The sequence below is a fragment of the Otolemur garnettii genome, unplaced genomic scaffold (assembly GCF_000181295.1).
Source record: "Otolemur garnettii isolate 467f Iridium unplaced genomic scaffold, OtoGar3 scaffold00063, whole genome shotgun sequence".
Classification (NCBI taxonomy): Eukaryota; Metazoa; Chordata; class Mammalia; order Primates; family Galagidae; genus Otolemur; species Otolemur garnettii.
In genome coordinates this window covers 3,404,612-3,426,178 of record NW_003852458.1, presented here as the reverse complement: position 1 = coordinate 3,426,178, position 21,567 = coordinate 3,404,612, and the positions used below count along the sequence as shown (strand labels likewise).

The window sequence follows — 21,567 nt, the reverse complement described above, 5'->3', positions numbered from 1 at the left end:
CGAATGATGGCATCTGGCCTTTCTCCCAGTGCTTAACTATTTCTACCTTCCTTCCCATCGTCATCACCTTTCTCTTCACCGAAAGCTCACCTGCACATGCACCTGGACTTTGACTTTGGAGCCATGGTCGTAAGGGTAAACACAGACTCGCAAAGTCCAATTACAAAGTTAAGAGGAAAGTGATGCTGTGTGTAAGGGAGAGACCGCCGCTAGTGTGAAGATGCAGCGCCAAGGAACGGCTTACACCACGCGGGTTTGTCCACATGTGCAGAAGAAACTTGCTCCTGCATTATTAATTGTTTAATTATGAATGTGTAGTCTTGGGAGCCCATTAAGCATGGAACACCATTAAGTCAGGTCTTCTGGACCCCGGACACAGCCTGTGTAATAAATACACAAACCAGTAACACAGACGTTTATTTCATCGTCAAGCACTATGCGCTCTGCATAATCACAGGTGCTGGACTTTTATGGGACTGGCAGAGCAGTAGGTTTGCTTACACCGGCATCACCACAACCCTAAAGTCATGCCTCACGCTGCCCCATGACGATGGCCATCATGTCACTAAGAAATAGGAAGTTTTCAGCTCCTTTAAAATCTTGCAAGATCATATAGTGTATGTGATCTGTCATTGACTGAAACGTCATTATGTGGCACATGACTGTATTTAGAAATATATATATTTAGAAACATGTATAATACGTAAATTAAAACTTATACAACATATAGTCAAAAATATCTATTTAGGCATACATCATGAATGCTTATATTTTAGGTAATTAAGTACAAAATATTATTATAAAAAAAAAAGAAGCCACTCTTACATGAATTGTGAGAAGGCCATAATAACTGCAAGAAGAATCTAGAGGCTTCCAGAAATCTCTTATTCATTCTCCAAAGGGTGCTGCAAATCTTTGCATGCTCCTCAGACCCTCAATCCACATCACTGCATTTATTGCTCTCAATAAATGACTTTGATTTTAATTTATCTGAAAAACATTAACAGTATCCCACAAGAATTCTGATAAGATCACTCTCTGCTTAAAACCCTCTCCTGCCTTCCTGCTGTCTGCCTCTTACCACTCCAGCTGAGGCCTCCCTTCCTTTTCTGGGCTTTCTGCTTCGTCACCCTATCTTGCTGGTCCACCCACCTTTCCTAGGGCTCTGCAACAGCACCCTCTCTGCGCCCCCAGCCTCCACTGGCAGGTGTTTCCTTCCTCAGCCACAGAGCCTGTATTTACTTTCCTACTGAGGCTCCTATTCACATAAGCGTTTGCTTTCTATTTCCTCTGAGATTTTGCTGCATAAATTGTTCACTCTTACTGGATTTTCAACGGCTACATTCTTCTGGGTTCTTCTTCTAAGCCTACAACTTGCTTGTCCTTCCCATTTAAAACAAAACAAAACTGTTTTCAAACATGTAGCCTCTTCCTAAAAGTGATACCGCTGGGGGAATATGGCGGGCTCAGGACCATCATTTCCACGCTCCCACCTTCTCAGAGCTCTGCAGACCTCTCCTGCCAACCTATTCTTGCAGAAACGACCAGTAGCCCACTAACTGCTAAGGTCTGTAGAGAAGTGTCAGCCTCCTAACTCAGTATCTCTGTGGTAGGTGAGACTCTCCTAGAAATTCTCGCCCTCTCCATCTTTTGCACATGGATCCACAGTCTTCCATCCTTACTGCCTCCCTCGTCCTTTCCATTCTCATGAATCAGCTCTTGTCTCCTTTGCTCCCCAATGCCGGTGTGCCCAGGGATTGTACCTTGACCTCCTTTTTTATCCCCTCTCTGCACACTTTATCTGGGCAACTTCGTCATTCTCCATGATGGTTTCACCATCCAGATGGTTCACACTGTCAACCACAGGCTGCGGGAACATTTTCCCCAGGGTCCCTACTGCACCCCTCCACCATACAGGGCATATCCACCTCTGGCTGCATCAACCCACTGCCCTTTTCCTATAACTGCCTGGTGTCAGTCAGCCCCACAGTCTTAACCAAACTTCTGATTCCAGTCACCTCCCTGCCATCCTTGGTACTGCCCCCATTCACTAGCTAACTGCAGCCTCCTCTGTGCTCTTCACTGCCCCAGCCAGGCTATCATGGCTGATCAGGAATTTCATTGCTGGCCCTGGGCTCACATTGGACCTTCTTTGTCTCACTCATGGCTCTGTCTCCTTCCTTGTCATGTTGTCCAGACAGTCCAAACCTCATCCTCATCTGTGACAGTGCTGAGCTCTTGGCTGTCCTGTTAATCTAACTCTTTCTCTGCCTTAGCAAAACGCCTCAACTTGCAGTATCACAGATTACTACTTGAAGCAAATTTTTTCAAAAAGCAAGGAGGTAGGAGGAGAATGGAAATTATGCCAGAAATAAAATATATTTAAAGATATTTTTCTTCCTAAGATGGCACGGGGATAAGGAACATCAGCATAGTGAGGGGACTTGAGTAGGGGTGTTAGTGGTCTCCAGCCAGTCCACCCATTCAGCAACCCTACCTGCCAGGACCTGGCCTGGGAGCCCTGCTCTGTGCTTCTCACATGGTTCTGATCCAGTTCCATTGACCTGGGCAGGAGGGTCCTCTTAATTCTCAACAACATCCCTGGGATCAACTCCTACACTCTGGGCACCATCTCTAGTAAACTCACTCTTTCTTTTACCAATATCCTACTCGCCATCTGTTTTTTAGTTGGGAGCTTCCTCCCTGCCCAGGGGCAATGCCTCCTCCTACCCCTCTGGCTCCCTGCAGTGGAATCTTTCTTCAAGTGGAATCTTTACACCAGAATCAAGCCCTCTCTGAATCTTCTAACCCTTCTGATGCAAGGGGGTGTCCCAATAAAGAGAGGAAAGCCCCCTGAACTCGCCAAGTGGGTGAGTTTCTGGGTTTGAGCAGGAATGAACTTGAAAGAGACACAACTGGCTACCATAGGTTTTATTGAGGCAAAGACAAACAATAGACCCTACTCTACAGACAGAGTAGGGGTCCTCTCCAAAGCAGGAGGGAGACTCCTTATGGGACAATCATAATGTTTTGAAATGTTCAAATACCTTGTACATGACCAGTGCTGTCTTGAGATCAGGCCATAAAGGTTAATCAGAAGCTGCTGTCACAGTAAGGTAAGTTCAAACAGTCTGTAAGGCATCCAGCTTGGTATGGTAATTCATCCATCCTCTGGTCCCAGTTGGCGACTTGCTGGCAATTTCCTTGTGCAGGGTGGTTGGGATCTGGTATCAGCCAGAATGGCTGCGCTCAGGCTCTCTCCACCTTCCTTTCCTGCCTTATCCCTATGTTACTCCCACAAGGATTGTAGGGAGAGTTTGTGGAGGGTTTGGTAGAGAGAAGCAGGATGTATTTTCATTCATTTCTTGTAGTGCAGCAAAGGAAGGGAAGATGGTGGTTTAGTTTCTGCATTAAAGTTTTGAAGATTCAGAGTTTGCTGTTCTTGAAAACACCCCTGCTTTAGAAGGAACATGTCAGTACAGCTGGAGGAACTCATGGTCCACCAGAGCCCGAGGGAGAACACTAGGCAAGAACAAAGTTCATGGTTTGGGCTGTCAGGAGGTCGTGAGGCTCAACATACTCATCAAGTGTGTATGCAGAGTGCGGACTGACTCTGTTGATGGAGAGCAGGGCCCTCTCATTAGATGGTTTTTGTGTTGTGTACACACAGCCAGGCTCTGTGTCTACTGAAGGAAAATGCCCATCAGCACAGCTGCGAATGGAACCACAATAGGATTCAGCATTTGAAATATTCAACAAAAGGGCTTGCTAAGGGCCATATGTTACCCACAGACTATAACACAGTGAGTGGCAGAGTTCAGATTCAGTTTGGAATTCACTTTGAGAAGTACGTCTTAAAGTATGTACCATGGTTTCAACATAGCTCTGGGTAGGCCTGAGCTTCTGTCCCCAACCTCCAGGCCGTGCAGTTACCAATCCGTTAGGAACTGAGTTGCCCAGCAGGTCAGCAGCAGCAGCAATCTAAGGAGGGGAGCTTCATCTGTACCTCCAGCTGCTCCCCTTCTCTGGCACCACCACCTCAGCTCTGCCTCCTGGCAGATCAGCAGCGTTAGATTCTCCCAGGAGCGCAAACCCTGCTGGAAACTGCACCTGTGAGGGACCTAGGCTGTGATTCCTTACAAGAATCAGATGCCTGATGATTTGAGGTAGAGCTGAGGACTCAAGTAACACACTTCAGGTGTCACTGTCTCCCATCACCCCCAGATGGGACCATCTAGTTGCAGGAAAACAAGCTCGGGGCTCCCACTGCCTTATGGTATGTTGTATAATTATTTCATTATGTGTTACAATGTAATAATAACAGAAATAAAGTGTGCGCGATACGTGTAATGTGCCTGAACCATCCTGATACTATCCCTGCCCCCAGGTCCATGGAAAAATTGTCTGCCTTGAAACTGGTCCCTGATGCTAAAAATGGTGACAACTGCTGTGGTAGGGGACAGAAAGGAAGACATGGCCGTTGATGCTGCCAAGGCCTTGCCAGTCTGCTCGAACCCTGACACCTGTCAACAGGGCAGCTAGCATCAAGCTGAGCACTCTGGGCTCTGCAGGCACGTTCACTTCAGCTCACCCCACAACTCTTTGGGTTAGGGGGGCTCTGGTGGGCAAAATAACACCCTTCCTGCCCCAAAGATGTTTACTTCTTAATCGCTGAAACCCACGAATATGCCTCTTCATAAGGCAAGAGGGCTTCGTAGACTTGGTAAGTTTAGGATCTTTAGATGGGAAGATTATTCTGGATGATCCAGGTGTGTCCAGTGTAACCACAAGGGTCTTTATAAGTGAAAGAAGGAGACAGAGTCGGAGGAGGTGTGACAATGAAAGCAATATCCAGGCCACTAAAAAATGAAAAACGATGCCACTCTTCTCAATGCACATTTGGTTTGAAAACTAGTGATTTTCTATAAATTTACTTATTTAATATATATTATTTTTAAATAAACATTTTAACATTTTATATCTATTTTAATTCTAATACATTAAATATCAATAGCTATAACCCACATATGCCAAAATTCCTTAAGTTTCTCAATTTTTTTTTTTTTTTTTTTTGAGACAGAGTCTCATTATGTCGCCCTCGGTAGAGTGCTGTAGCATTTTAGCTCACAGCAACATCAAACTCTTGGGCTTAAGCGATTCTCTTGCCTCAGCCTCCCAAGTAGCTGGGACCACAGGCGCCCACCATAACGCCCGGCTATTTTTTTTTTAAGTTTCTCAATTTTTAAGAGTATAAAGATGTCTTAAGACAAAAGGCTTGAGAACTGCTGTTTTAATGCAGCTGTCACTTTCTCACTGATTCTGTATAGGGCTTTTTGTTTTTTAATGTATTCTGGATATTAATCCTTTTTTTGATTATTTGTACAGCAAACCTTTTCTCTCTGTAGTTAGACCTTTTATTGGTGGTGTCTATTGTCTAAGAAGTCATAATTTTAATGCAGTCCTATTTTCCTATAAGCATGTGCTTTTGTGTTTTAATTAAAAGAAATCTTTCCCTTTTGCAAAACCGTCAAGACAGTCTTATAGATTCTCATTTAGAAGTTTTGCTTTTCATATTTAGGCCTTCATTCCATCTGGTTGTTTGGGGAAGGGTTTATAAAGCAGTGTATAATTTCACATAAGATAGCTTGTTATAAAAAATCAAGTTTCTATGTTCGCCAAGGCCTGTTTCTGGATCTGTACTGGTACAAATCTCACACAAGTGAAGGAACACAGGCAGCCTCTCGATGGAGTCTCCCCTAGAACATCCAGAAGGATCCATTCTTGTTAACACCTGGACTTTAGTTCAGTGGGACCCAGTGAAAACATCTGACCTCCAGAAATGCAGGATAATAAATTCACACTGTTGTAAGCCACCAACTTTGTAGTAATTTGCTATTTGCAGCAATAGGAAACTAATACAGTAACAGTACCCTCACTTTACGGATGGCTAGGTCAGAGCTCCGTGAGGTTAAGTATGTTGTTTAAGGTCACACAGCAAGGGAGTGGCCCAGCTGGGATTCAACCCAGATCTGTTTACTTGCAAAGCCCAAGGTCTTTTCTTTGAAGCACAAAGTCACCTATTCAATACAGAACAGTTCGATGAAGTAAGGGCAACACAGGGCAACCTACCCAAAAGTGTTAAATATTACCAGATATTTCTTAGTTTTTAAATATGTCTATTCTTCATTGAAAATCGCAGGGAGTTGGAGACTTGTTCAAAGTCAAGGAGATTCCAAGTCTCTAGTAGGAGAAAGGTCCCACTCTTACACAAGTTTCTGTCACATGTAGCCCTGTACTTCCTCAGTTCTGAGGCTATTGATGACTTGAGGAAGCTGACTTAGGGTCCAGAGACTGGGGGTGGCCAGAGCTGCCTCTTGAAATGGCCCCAGGTTAAGAGGACTCATGAAATCAAGAAAGCTTACCCAGGGCAGGTGTGGTGGCTCATGCCTATAATCCTAGCAGTTTGGGAGGCCAAGGACAGGAGTCTGAGACCACCCTCAGCGAGAGCTAGACCCTATCTCTGCAGAAAAAATAGAATTATCAGGTGTGGTGGGGCATGCCTGTGGTCCCAGCTACTCAGAAGACTGAGACAGGATCACTTGAGCCCAGGAGTTTGAGGTCGCTGTGAGCTGTGGTGATAGAGCTTCTATCTTAAATAAATACATACATATATAATACATAAAATAAAAAGAAAGGTCAGGTTACCTAGTTTGGTTCCTATTAAATGGTGAAGAAATTAAAATCAAGACAAGATGAGAAGGTCTGAATAAATTAAATCCACATCCCTCAGTGGACTTCAGGAGGAAAAGGGGATTGGAATGGAACAGGAACTAGGACTTAATAAGCATTGGTGTGCCAACCACTCTGCTAGGCTACCTGGACATGATAGTTTGTCTAATTTTAACCACTATCCTATGAAATAGGTACTTATCTCCATTTTACTTTAAAGAAAACAGGGTCAACACTTTAATGTATTATGCCAAAGTTAACAAACCTTATAAATTTTGGTGCTGGAATTTGAACCCACATGGACATAACTTCAAGACCTATACTCTCTCTACCAGCCAGTGTTACCCATCACATTAGGAGGGCAGGCTCTTCAGGAGGACTAGGAAGGACCGAGGAAGGAGCTACTAGGGTTACAGTGGGAGACTGGATCTGGGTGCCCCTCCTCTGGGCATGGCTCTAGCCACCTGGGGACATCAAGGGGTCTGAGTTAAGGAGGGATCTCCAGAGGAGCACCAAAGATTTATGCACAGCTGCATAATCTTTTGGGGGACCCTGAATGCACAATGCATATATTTTAGCTAACAAGTGGCTACAGATAGGCCTGTCCACTTTGAATAAGGGAGTTTCTCAAAACTCCTCACAGTGATCTGACACCTACATTGTGCTACCCTTTCAAAAAACAATTCAAGTTTGGAGAAAAAAGGCAGGTGCATGCAGTACTGGTTGTTTTTTTAAAGTTCCATGAGAAAAAGCAGAACTTTGTCTCTGATGCACCCGCTTCCGACCCACAGCAGACATTTCTGATGTCTTTGGCAGGGAAGGCAGCTGGAAGAGTGAGATGCCTCCCTTTAACACAGATCACCAACAGCAAAGCAGAGCCGCCATCCCCCAAGGATGCTCCAGTGTCGGCTGATACTGATTGGCTGCTTTTTGTCCAATGAAAATACTAAGAAGGAACTAAAACAAAGCAAGGCTTGAAACGATTACGATATCTGTGCTAATGGTCCAGAATGATATTAATGTCTATTATTTGGTTGGTCTTGGCTGGTGTGAAAATGGTGGAGGCGTCTGTGGGGTTTCATGCTGCCTGTCAGATTGCTGGGTACAATGTCTCAGCAAAGGTCCCCTGTGGCTGTCAGAAGAGTGCATCCCAATGTCACTGGCAGGTAAGACAACAGCTTTGCTGTTCAGAAGAGAATGGAATTACTCAGACTACAGGGCATCCACTGGCAACTTTAGGGGCAACTTTTGGGACACCCTGTATTTTCAATCCTTTCCAGTTTAAACTTACAAATGTTTCTTTCAGATGCATAAATACACTATTTTATACTGTGGCCTTATCATGACATAAGCTATTCTCTCCTACAGTTACTAGAACATACGCAGATATCCTGACACCTGGCGGCACAGCCCAGCACTTCACATGGGTCATCCCCTTTGGCCCAACACTTCCCCTTCTAGGAATTTATCCTGGGGCAGGGAGGTGGGGGGAAGTGAGAGTGGGGGTCAGGGGGTGGAGGGAGGGGGATAAACTAAAAGCAGCATAAGGGTAGGCCCAAGGATATCCATCAGAAGGTGATGGTAACCAACTGGGAAACCTAAATGACCATTCAAAGGGGTTAACTTAATTATGGAAAATCGTATAGTAACATTCAGCCTTTAAAATGATGTTGATAAGTCACGGAACATGTGCAAAATACTTAAAGTGGAAAAGCAAGTTTTAAAAAAGTCTCAAGAGGACAATACAGTTTTGTAAAACCTACCTGCCAAGAACTAGCCTTGGGGGGTAGACATGAAGACGCTGGTATGTGTGGGACTGCAGGTGCAGCTTGTCTTCTTTGTATTATTCTCAATGTTTTACAGAACATGTTAAAATTCCATTATTAAAACACACACACTAACTGTTGCTCCTTTTTGAAAAATGAAAAGTTTTAAACTCCAAATTAGTTTTGTTCCTAACAATCTTGGCACAAACTTAAGAACACAACTTTGAAGATAATACTTCTCAATTTGTCAATCTGGTAGACAGCCATATTGTCTAATAAGACCAACAAAGTCACTGCTAACAGAGATGTCCTAAGAACAAAGCTGCCAAAGGAATAAGGCTTCACACTGAGCCCAATTGGCTGTGACAGAAAAGGGGTGTGAGCTGACTGGCCAGAGGGCAGTTCTGCCTCCTCTTCAAACTCTGGGGCTTCTTGGAACTGCAGGGATACTAGCTGGTAGCCTCAGACCCTGTCCACTGTCACTCAGCCAGTGTCCTAGCCAGTGTTTCTGACAGAGGACAGACCAGCCTCTGACTGTACCCTTACTGGAATAGGAGCTCACTACCTTAGAGACTCATTCCATTGCTTCAGGGAACTTCTGGAAATACCACTTTATAATATGCCTAGACAACTGTTGCCTTGGGACTCACAAAAGTATGCATTTAATAAGAATTAAATGTAAAAATAAGTATCTGAAAAGATATGTAAACTACTCATATATTACACTTTCTCTAAATGCTAAGAGTTTCCATGACCTTTTCATATTTAGAAATTGTTAGAAATGATTTGTAGTACAAAGGATAATTCAAGCTTTTTCTATTTTCAGAAGACACTTGACATGTTATCTAAAAGAACATTGACGATGTTGGGGCCTCTGACTAGTTTTACACTGAGCCTTCTAACTTAATTAAAGATCACTGATCTTCAAGATAGCTTCCAGTATCAGCCTTTAAAATTATTGTTCTAGGGCAGTGCCTGTGGCTCAAAGGAGTAGGACGCTGGCCCCATATGCCGGAGGTGGCAGGTTCAAACCCAGTCCCAGCCAGAAAAAAAAAAAAAAAAAAAATATATATATATATATACACACACACACACACACACTACACACACACACACATATATATATATTTCTACTTAGGCCGGAAAGAATAAACCTATACAACGAGACTTTTTTAAAAATACACAATAGTGGCCAAGCATTGTGACTCACACCTATAATCCTAGCACTTTGGGAGGCTGAGGTCAGGAATTCAAAGCCAGCCTGCAAAAAAGAATGAGACCCCCATTTCTACAAAAATAGAAAATTAGCCAGGCATGGTGATGCACACCTGTAAACCCAGCTACAGGGGAGGCTGAAGCAGGAGGATTACTTTAGTCTAGGAGTTTGAGGCTGCAGTGAGCTATGATGACATCACTGCCCTCTATGTGGGGTAACAGAGGGTGACCTTGCCTCCAAAAAAAAAAAAAAAAAAAGGAAAGAAAAAATATATATATATACACACATAATAGGATCAATCTAATTACTGAATCTCCCCAAATTACTCTTATTTGGTGCGATTTAAAAAACAAAGTGAATAAAGTAAGAAAATTTTAAGAAATGATTGAAAATAAATAAAAACTATTATTGAATGGCGACTGTGTCAGGCACTGTGCTCATGATTAAAATGTTTACAGTTCTGCAAGTTTGGTCTCTCCTGTATTTTATAGATTAAAAAAAAATCTTAAAAGAATTTAAATGACTTGCCCAAAATCATACAGTTAACAGTGGAGCTGAAATTCAATCCAAGATCTCTAAGATTTGAAAGCCCATTATGCCTTTGCCACCGTTTAAACTATACCTCTTACTTAGGTAAATGTACAAATGCTGAAATATGAGCCAATCAGGACTTGCACCACCTGTGATAAAAAATCAAAACAACAGTAGCTTCAGAAATGTAGTTTTATTTCTCTCAAGTGCAGAAGTAGGTAGGCTGAGGTTCCTAGGACCCCTGTGAGGTGTCAAGGGCTGAGGCTCCTATTAATTTTTTGCTCTACCCTGGTGAGGACTCATGATCCCAGATGGCAGCCAGAGCTCTAGCCACCACCTCTTTATTTAAGCAGGCAGAAGGAATAAGCACTTCCATATCTTTAAAGACATGTCCCCACAGTTGCTCAGATATCTGGCCAGAACTGATATCTAGCTGCAAGGGAGGCTGGAAGGCAATCTTTCTGTGGCTTTGTGCCCAACTAAACATCCGAGTTCTGAAAGGGAGAACGCATACTGAGAAAGGCCATAGCCTCTGTCACAGGGCACTTATGTAACATGCCAGGAATAAAAAGTAAACGTAAACTCTTCATCTCCCCCTTTGTGCAAGCACATATTTTGCTAGCAAAGTGGAAAATTAATTTCTAAGTAGAGAATTTGCATTTTTCTGGATGTTTGAAGTATTTTATGAGAAATTGAATAACAAACCCACAAGTACCTACCATCCAGAAGGAATGTCATCATTTTCTTTCAGATCTTTAAAAAAAAAAAGAAAAAGATGAAGTCTCTTACAGCCACATCCATCTTCCCCTTCTGATTCCAAGGCAACTGCTTTTCTGAATGAGGTGTCTAAACTTTCCCACTGAAGTTTTTATACTTTCTGTACGTAAATAACATCAAGATAGTATTTTTAAAACCTGTGTAAGTGGCATACATTTCATCTTCAGTGACAGCTTGTTTTCATTCAAGGACCATCCACACTGACATTACCAATCAAGTTCATTCATTTGAACTTCTCAATTGTTTGCCATTTCATAAACAGGTCATAATCTCATAATCTATCCACTTCTTTGCTCATGAGAATTTAGGTGATTTCCAATTTCTCCTGCACACAAACAACTCAGCTGTGAGCATTCTCCTTGAACATACTGCCTGGGTTTCTCTTAGTGCATTCTCAAGCTCTCATGAGCTTATGAGTCACCTGAAAAACCCTGCTAACCACTGATTCTGATTCAGCAGGACCAACATAAGACCTGAGAGCTGCCAAGTTCTCCAGTGAAGCCCATGCTGCTACTCTGTGGTCCATGATTTGAGAAGTGAGATTCTAGGTCAGGGATTTTTGCTATATCAGTAGTGTTCTTTGATAAGATCTTAGGTGTGTCTTGAAAATTTTTAAAGATCATTAACTATTTTTGAAAGAAGTTCAAAGCACAGTAATTATATTATTTTACTCAGTTTTTTGATCAATATAACTTAAGTGTGCCAGGTGATAAAAAAAGTTTGAAAAACGCTGCTCTAGGTTTAGACTAGAATTGCTGGGTTGTAGAGTATGCATTCAACTTTCTTAAACATCATCACATTAAACCAGTTCTTGCTCCAGACACGTGGAAGTGTTTCCCTTTCTCCATCCTCACTAACACATGATCCTGTGACTTTTACCTTTTGTCAATCTGAAAGCATGAAACAAAATCATAAATCCTTAATTACCAGGACAATAATCACCTTTTCACATTTTCCAACTAATCAAGGCTTTTCCATTCATATAGTTTACCCATTTTTCTAATGAAGCAGATGTAAGCATGGTCCAAGGACCCTGGCAATCCCCCGAGATCCATTCAGGGGGTCTGCAAGGTCTCTTTTCAATTACCTACCCACGTCAGGCTGGATTTTCTTCTTCAAATACTTTAACTGAGACACACAGCAACATGATTGCAGAAGCAGGCATGAGAATTCACCTGTCTTTTATTAAGCTGAACATTAAAGAGATCCATAAAAATATAAAACAATGCCATACTTCTCCTTAAGCTTTTGTTTTAAAAACTAGGTATTTTCTATAATTACTTAAGAAGTATTTTTTCTAAATATTTAAAAATTTTCTCTATTCTAATTCTAATAAACATCAATAGATATAACCTATATAGCACCAAAACTATTTAAGGGTCTCAATTTTTAATAGTATAAAGGAGTCTTGAGACCAAAAGGTTCAGAATGGCTGTTCAAATTGCATGGCTGTCATTGTCTCTTTGATTCTGTACGAGGCTCTTTTGTTTTTTTTAATGTATTCTAGATACTAAACCTTTGACAGTTATGTGTGCTGCAAACATTTTTTCCCTGTCTGTAATTTGTCCTTTTACTTATGGTGCCTATTGTTCTACAAAGTCTTAGTTCTAATGTAGTCCTATTTTCCTATAGACATGTGTTCATGCACCTTAAAGAAATCTTTCCCTTTTGCAAAGTCAAGATAAATTTTACAGATTTCTCATTTAGAAGTTTTGCTTTTCATATTTAGGTCTTCAATCCATCTGGTTTATTTTGGGGGAAGGCTGAAAAGTTGTACATACCGTATTTTCATCATAAAGACAGCTTGTTACAATCTGTCAAAAAATCAAGTTCCCATATATGCATGGGCCTGTTTCTGGGCTCTTGATTCTCCCCAGAGATCTACTGACCAATATATTCTGGAACCAATCACATATTGCTTTGATTTTTTACAGGTTTATAATGTTTTTCTTTTTTCTTTTGAGACAAAGTCTCACTATGTTGCCCTCGGTGGAGTGCCATAGCATCACAGCTCACGGCAACCTCAAACTCTTGGGCTTAAGCAATTCTCTTGCCTCAGCCTCCCAAGTAGCTGGGACTATAGGCACCGACCACAATGCTGGCTATTTATTTGTTATACTTGTCATTGTTGTTTAGCAGGCCTGGGCTGGGTTTGAACCCACCAGCCCTGCTGTTGGTGGCCAGCGCCTTAACCACTGAGCTACAGGAGCCGAGCCAATGTTCTTTCATATTAACAGAAGTCCATACCTCTCCCTCTTGCTCTTTTTCAAAATATTTTGCTTCTTCTTAAAAGTAATGTTTTATCCCCATGTAACATATTTTGGGATATAACAGAAGGACTATTGGGCTTCCTATGCTATGAAACCAGAATCTGACAATCATCTCTATTCTGTCTCACCAATGCCAAGAGCCTATAATTTTAGTATAAAGACATCATATAAACTCAATAGACAAAAAATGGGCTAATTCGTATTGAGTAGTGATACTTCAGCATTGCAGATTATAGGAAACTGAACTTGCACAAAAAAGAAAATAGAAATACAAGGGTTAAAAGGTCCTATTTATTATTTTGTGTTGAAAGTTGGACTAGAATCAGTACCACAACACAGAACATTCTCAAGGTTTCATTCTAAAATGAAACTATAGCTTATTACAAAAATTTCATTTCCTATATGAGTTAAATAATAACTTCAGAGATAATCTTATAAAAACAGTAGTTTCCAATCTGGAAATTCTGTAAGGGACGATTTAGAAAATTAAAAACTTCTGATAAAATCCTTCTATAAGTCTTGTCATTATTCCAAAACACCAACATTGCCTCTCCAGCAACCAATAGGTCATTCTGAAATGAATGACCTTCCACTAAATTCGTTCACAGTTCTGCTTCTTCACTTTTGTGACCAAAGTCAGGAATCAGCCAAGGCTTGGCTGAGGCTAAGGATGCTGCTTCTGTTTTGGAACAGGGAACGTCTAAGTGGGCCTTAGGTGACCCCTAGCTTTGGAGCCATTGAATGAACATAGGGAAAAAAAGGGATTTCCCAATCCTTTCCTCCTAAAACCTTCCTTCTATGTATTTCCAGACCTGAGCTAATGTCAATGAAGACAGGTAGTTAGCACTGACCTTTAATGAGATAAACAGAAAATATATTTTAGAAAACTATTTTACCTCAGACAAAATATCTGCAAATTCACCAAAAATGATATTTTACCCTTGGCATAATATATATTCCTGTTTTCCTCTTCAGAAACAGTTTTAGGAAGCAAATTCCTATAAAAATTAATGCACTTTTAATTAACATGTATACTTCTGTCTGCAAATATTTTAATTGAAAAAGATTTCACTCATTTAAATTCAACAATATTTTGTATGAAGTTTTTGTGTTCAAAGAATGCCTTCACATATACTATTTTGACTTCCACAATGATCCCTACATGATAAATGGAGACAATAGTTTGCTAAGAACTGTGTTAAGAGATAAGGAAAATGAAGTTCTGAGAAGGTCTATCATTTCTCAACATTACGCAGGATTAGACATGACAACTGATGTTAATCTGAATAAATGTGGCAAGTAACTCCAAATACTCATATGAAGCATAAACGAATTGAATACCTGCATGGTCTGCACAGGAACAGTAAAGAAGGCCGGAGAGACATCTGTAGGCCATTCTCTGCCTTTCAGATGACTACATATTTTCTATTATATGTATAATAACATGTCTACTATATGTATACTAACATGTTCTTCTGTTTAATAATATTCCTATTCATAATTATGGCCAATTCATCTAGTTCAGATTAGAGGAAGGTAGAAAGTGTTCAGATGAAGCCTGGGAGAAGAAATGAGAATATACAAAACTGTCTGCTAATCCCCTTGAAGAGATCAAGAGGGGTGGGAGGGCAGAACTACTGGAAGAAATCAATGATGGCAGTTAGTAAGGAATAAAAAGGTACGCAAGTAAATAGACTTATCTAAACGGAAAAGAAAACAATTTAAATTAAGGTTCAAATGTGTATTTTTAAGTTAACACCACAGGATGAACCAGATTATCAAGCCCTTGCCCTTAGGGACTCTGGCATTTCAGAGCTTGTACGTAACCAAAGAATTGTTCATTTGATGATTCTAGGATATATGGAAAGTAGCAACGTCACTGAACAGAAAGTATACATTTCAAGCCAGTGAGTTTGAAGTCACTTTTAAGACCCACTGCCTACTTAATCCATCCTAAATAAAAACTGACTCATCACTGATCAATGTACTTGGTTACACTCAATTATAATGATTCTCCATTTTTCTTTAAATACTCATCATTGCTACAAAATAGACAGCATAAGTATTAGCCCTATCCCCAAATATTTCATTAAGAAAGTTTTTCTCCACTGAATGATGGAAAAAAGCAGAATAAACCTTTTGAAAATAGTGAAGAAAAAAACTCAATGAAGAGCACCTCCCTTGTTAAAGGCAGTAAACACTCTGGACCATCTGCTACCTGCTCCATCAGGCTTTACAGCTGTCACGTGCCTAGAGCAAGGAAGTGCCATGTAAATTAATTTGCTTCCACCTCCATAATCCAAATTGGAGCAAAAAACCAAAAGATGTCTCTTGGTGATAACTACAAGTAAAATATCAAATTACAGCAACACACTCAAACCTTTAAGGGATTGTTCTTGAAAGACATTATGTATGTTCAATTCGTTCCTACCTACCACTGTAATCAACAACTGGTTATTCAGAAAAAAAATTTAAAATCAGAACTGGAGTCATGGTGTTGGGTAGAAAAAAAATCTATAATGAATTTAAAGAGATCTAGGTTTTTGCCAGATTATGAAGCATAAAAAATACAAAATAATTAAATAAATTAAGAATACTTAATGTGCAATTCACAAAATAAAGCAGAAAGGGGCACTTGCTATGTGTTAAAATAATTTAATTCTCCCTGTACATTTCTGTCCACATGAACCAGCAGCAATCAAGAATACACACTTTACAATATTTACCTGTTCTGACATTCAAGTCAATTCAGATGGCAAAAGTAGAATTCAATCACTAATGAAATGTTTAAAAAATATATATTAAACAAAAAAAATGCTTTTATAAGTAAAAAATAATCTTCCACAATGCAATAAATTGCAGATCACTGAAATTTTAACTTTTTGGATGATTTCAGTTCAGTTTTTTGGTTTCAAAATCCAGATAGTAAAGAAAATGTGCAGGCAGAATTTCTATCTGTTTTTGCGTTTTTCCTTCTTGCTTCGACTACTTGTGACACTGTTTAAAGATGATGACGACGGAGCTCTTGCATGACCTGTGGCCTTCAGATGTTCAAAAAGTTTATTCCGAGATGGAAATTCACTATGGCAGGTTGTACAGCTGATAAGGACATCAGTCTAAGAAGAGGAGAAAATCCATAAATAAAAGTATTATCATCTAAAAATAGCATTTTATGTTTTAATGTCAAGATTAAGCATAAAGAAAAGCAAAATAAAGATATTTTAATAACAGCTGCCAAAATAGGCTCAACAAAGGCAGCACGGCCCACCCTGTCAACTTCAAGGACCTGGGACTTTGAATAGCATGGATCCAATGGATTAGAATGGACAGAGTCTGTGCTTCACAGTCTTCAGAACTTAGCACATGTAACTCTTCTCACCAAGGCTTTAGATTGCAAAGTAATGGAGAAGACCACAGTAACTGTTCTTCTAGTACAGTCTACCAATCCCAATGGTGCTTCTCTTTACTTTAAAGAAAAACCAGCAGTGGTTTATATATAAATTCAGTACCCACCAAGTAGAACTGCTGATGGATCCACACCATTGCAGGTTCTACAGGGAAGGGTTCACTGAATACACATTTACATTGTTAAACCCTGTATTACTTAAGCAAGGTCAACTAAAGAGATGGGAAAATGATTTTGACCTACCACCGTCTGTGGTTCAGCAGGTACTTTGACAGTTTTCTTCATATCTTTGGTTTTCTTTCCTTTGGGTTTAGGAACACTAGAAAATAAAAGAATTCAGTATAATCCCCAAATAATGTGCCCCTTTTAATAGTCATCTTGCTCCCAAGAACACTCAAAATAGTGACTGAGATGCACCTTAAATTTAATTAATCTTCATATCTGAAATGAAGAGAGCAACTGTAGGAATCAAACTAAATGTAGCTTCAAAATTAAATCAAATTTGGCATAAAAATTAGGTAGTTTTCATTAAATAATTGGAAAAGATAAAGACCCCTAAAGTATCTTTAAACATCCATACAGTGTTTTCATAAAAAGAAATGCACTTAATACTCCATTTATTACAGCAAAATCATCTCCAGAACCTACCAGTAGTAGCCATAAGACATCTATGACATTAAGTGTGGTTTTAGTCTGATACCAACATTTCAACAAACCCACAGATGAGAAAAATAAACTTTGTAATGCATTTTTTCATAAAATTGAATTTGTTCAATATGAGGAATTTATTTTTATTAAGAAATTATGGCTTTTCTCCTGTTTGAGGGGTTTCCCCCCACTGTACCCTTTAAATCAGAAACTGACAGCCAGTGTGGTCGGCTTCTCCTACTCTGCTTGAACTCTTGAACATTCTCTACTGAGCCTCCTTCATGAGTTTTAATCTTCCATCACTTGTGCTAACCAAATTCATAGGGTAAAAGTCTTGCATCTACACTTATGAAGCAGACGGGGTAGATTACAGTGAATAAGTTATGATGATGCTTCTAAGCGCTTCATGGGTATACTATCTTTTAAGCAAAAATCAGGGGTCTGGCTCGGCACCTGTAGCTCAGCAGCTAGGGTGTCAGCCACATACACCAGAGCTGGCAGGTCTGAACCCAGCCCGAACCTACTAAACAACAACTAAAAAATAGCTAGGCATTGTGGCGGGTGTCTATAGCTTGGGAGGCCGAAGCAAGAGAATCAATTAAGCCCAAGAGTTTGAGGTTGCTGTGAGCTGGGATGCCAGAGCACTCTACTGAAGGTGAGATAGTGAGACTCAGTCTCACCAAAAAACAAACAACCACAACAAAAAAACTCAGGGGTCTATGTTGAGTTAAATGGCCTACACATTCAAAAGATGCAAATTAGGAGTACAACATGACATTATGCAGTATTCAATCAGCTTTGAAAACATCAAGAAAAGGACACGATAGCATAAAAGAGAACAGGTAACATACTAATTTACAAAATAGCATCACAGATATGCCACAAATATGTTTAGGAAAATTTAGAGTAATATGCCTGGCAAACAGTTTATCATATTATGAAAGATAGCTACCCTATGAAGACAATATCTAAGACCTTCATTTAAAAGAAAAATACTGGGCAGCACCTGTGGCTCAAAGGAGTAGGATGCTGGCCCCATATACCCAAGGTGGCGGGTTCAAACTCTGCCCCAGCAAAAAAAAAAAAAATTCTACACACACACATTTTTTAATAAATCAGTTCTCAGCAGACAGCCCCCCAAGCTCCACACCACTCCAGGGAGGCAGCAGAGGCGCCCAGCAGAGAGGCCAGAATGTCCGGGGGTGGGGAGTGTGCTGTATCCACCCACCCCTGCCATTCCTCAGTAGTGAAGACGTCACTGGAATTCTCTGAATCCTTTTCTCACATCAGTAAAATGAGAAAACTCAACTATTAATGTATCAGTGGTTACACAAGTCTGAGAATCCTCTTTTTTCCCCCAAATGAATTCTCACGTGGAAGTAACACGGAAAGCAAATGAAGAAATTCTAGCTCTAGATAAAGAGCTCAGGGGCCCCCAGTGCCCTCTTGGCTCTCCCTTCATGCCTGCCAAGCAACACAAGTCACCGTTACAGAACACTAAGGCCATGGGCTAGATGGCCAGGCGCTTTCAAGCCGTCAGGCAGACAGGAATTAAATGCCAGCTTTTCCACTTACCAGCTTTTGTCCTTCAGCAAGTCACTTAAGCTGAGATTCAGTTTCCCCATATAAAATGGGAACAAACACCGCATCAGAGTGAAATAAATGGGAATTTCCCCTTCCAGGCTTCTACTTGTCCAAGTTCTTCAAAGCTTGGACATCCAAGTTTTGTGCAGTCCCTTAGCTTCCTGCTTCACAGCCAGAGCCCTAATGTCGGCCTCAGCCTGTCTGTGTCCCTCACTGCCACTGCCTAAATTCCCGAACCCACGGCGTGTACCCAGCAGCCCATCACTGTTGCTCCGGCATTAAACACTTAACTCATGCTCCACATTACGCCATCACTTTCACTCTTTTTTGTGGTCCTATAATGACAGGAACCCGAGGCTACTTACTGTTCAGATCTGTTCTCAAAGAGCAAGAAATGATTTTCTACTGCAGAGAACAGAGGAGATAGAGACAAGAAAGTCAGACAAGGAGCAGGAAGCAGAGGGCAAGGAGCGGCTACCTCCCCAGTGAGCCCGTCCCCATCCCCCACCATGGCCTTGTGCCGCCCAGGAGTCCAGGGCTCCTTCTAGTGGGCAAGCTGCAAGCTGCTCCTGTGTATCCTGACAACCCTGCGGTGTCCGATACAGGCTGTCACCAGCACGCAGAAGTCTTGTTCTCATGACAGCATCAAGAACTGCTGATCCAGGACAAAATAAGAACCATGGCAGGAAGCAATAATGGCATTAAAGTGACTTCTTTCTGATTTTGTCATGTTGCTGAAATGGCAGAGCACATTTCTCTAGTACTGTCTTTCTGACACGCTTCCTCTAATTCATCTGTGGGAGTCGATGTCTGCACATATGTACACAGATCCCTATCTTACTTTATTCAGTCATGGAAAAGAGATCGCATTTGATATATGGCAGGCTGTCCTTGCTGTTAGTATTCAGTAATTATAAAACATGCAACTCTGACCGACCTCTTAGCTTCACTTTTTGCATCATCACATGGTTCAACGGTCTCTGTGACACCAGCATTTTCTTGGGAACTGTTTTCCAATTCTTTGGCATTGTCTTGATTTAAGTTAGGATCTTCTGGGTCAATTTTTACTCTTTCTCCAGTTCCATTTTCATTGAAATTGTCGTCATAATCCTAGGTAGTAAAACACAGATACCATTACAAAATAAACGCCACGATCGTTACGCTGCCAGGTGGTCACAAACGATGGCGATGCCCTGTGTGCTCCAGTAGGAGAACGCTGCCCAGGAACAAAAGGGAGAAGCAGGCAAATTAAGAACATGGACACTCACATTAGAGACATTAAATTGGGAGAAACTGGAAACAATCCAAATGTTCAATAAGTAAATGGTTGAATATATAAAGGAAAATTTTGAAGTGCTTAAAAACCACTTTTTCCTAACATATTAGTTAATTATGTAAAAAATACAAGATGTTAGCAAAAATTGAAGACAGAAAATTATACGTACAGTTGAATCACAATTTAATTCAATATTAAGTAATCTCTACAGGAAGAATTAAGGATGATTTTTATACTTTCATTTTCCAAAGGATCAGCAATGGGCAACTATCAAGTCTACAGTCAGGAAAAAGAACAAACAGGCATTACAGATGAAAGATGCCTCCCAAATATATCTTTACTAACTTCAGCGGTCTGTTTTTGTTTAAGTTTTTGCTACCTTTGTGTACCCTCACCCCTCACTCCCCTTCTCTTTCTCAGCAAAAAGATTTCCCCTGAACTATCTGAAAGGCAGCTGCAGACAGATGTGAGTCTTGCCACGCACGTCTAAGAACAAAAATATTCTCTGACAGATACACGCAACTCTCTACATTCAAGGAATTTTACACTTATATCATTTTTTTACACAATCCTCATTCAAAGTTACCACTTGATCCTTTTTCTGTAATCCCTGACAAGAGATTAATTTAGAATCACAAGCTGCTTTTAGCTATTGAATCTCCTTAATCTCCTTTATTCTAGAACAGTCCCACTTGTTTTTTCTTTCATGACAATTTGATGACTGTTTTATAAAATGTCCCATAATTCAGCTACGTCTGATTGTTTCCAAATGATTAGATTCACATTTCTAGCAACGATACTACAAAAACAAGACTGAGAGGCAAAATGTCAGTTCATCCCATCATCTTTCAGTGATAATAAGTTTGATTGTTTGGTTAGAGTAGTATTGCCAGATTTTCTACTGTAAAGTACCTTTTTCCCTTTTTTGGTAATCTAGAGGGTATAACTTTGAGACTGAATATCCTATTCCCAATAACCATTCACCGGATGAGTTTGGCATCTATTCATCAATAGACTTTTGTCTAAACCATTTATTAATACTGGCAGCTATAGAATAGTGATCTTCTACCTCTGTTACATGTGCCATTTGCACTTGTAATAACTCATTCTTTTATAACAATAGAGCTTTCTGTCTTTCTCCAGCTCTTTTTTAAACTCAGTATAGATACAAAAATCAATGTATAAAAATCTGGCTCTGCGCCTGTGGCTCAGGTGGCCAAGGAGCCAGCCCCATACACCTAAGGTGGCGGGTTCAAATCCAGCCTGGCCCGCCAAACAACAATGATGGCTGCAACCAAAAAATAGCTGGGCGTTGTGGCAGGCGCCTGTGGTCCCAGCTACTTGGGAGGCAGAGGCAAGAGACT

At 40.6% G+C, this 21,567-nt stretch overlaps 1 protein-coding gene across 1 annotated transcript in view; it reads right to left on the bottom strand.

Moving 5' to 3' along the window:
* Positions 1-15,928: 15,928 nt before the first annotated feature.
* DNAJC21 (DnaJ heat shock protein family (Hsp40) member C21) overlaps positions 15,929-21,567 on the bottom strand; it is an 18,840-nt gene continuing 13,201 nt past the window's right edge. Inside the window, exons 9-11 of the mRNA XM_012807100.2 lie at positions 19,865-20,037; positions 16,939-17,014; positions 15,929-16,405 (exon numbers count right to left, since the gene is read on the bottom strand). Of these exons, the coding sequence (XP_012662554.1) occupies positions 16,241-16,405; positions 16,939-17,014; positions 19,865-20,037 (414 nt within the window). The 3' untranslated portion in view covers positions 15,929-16,240. The remainder of the gene's footprint in view (positions 16,406-16,938; positions 17,015-19,864; positions 20,038-21,567) is intronic.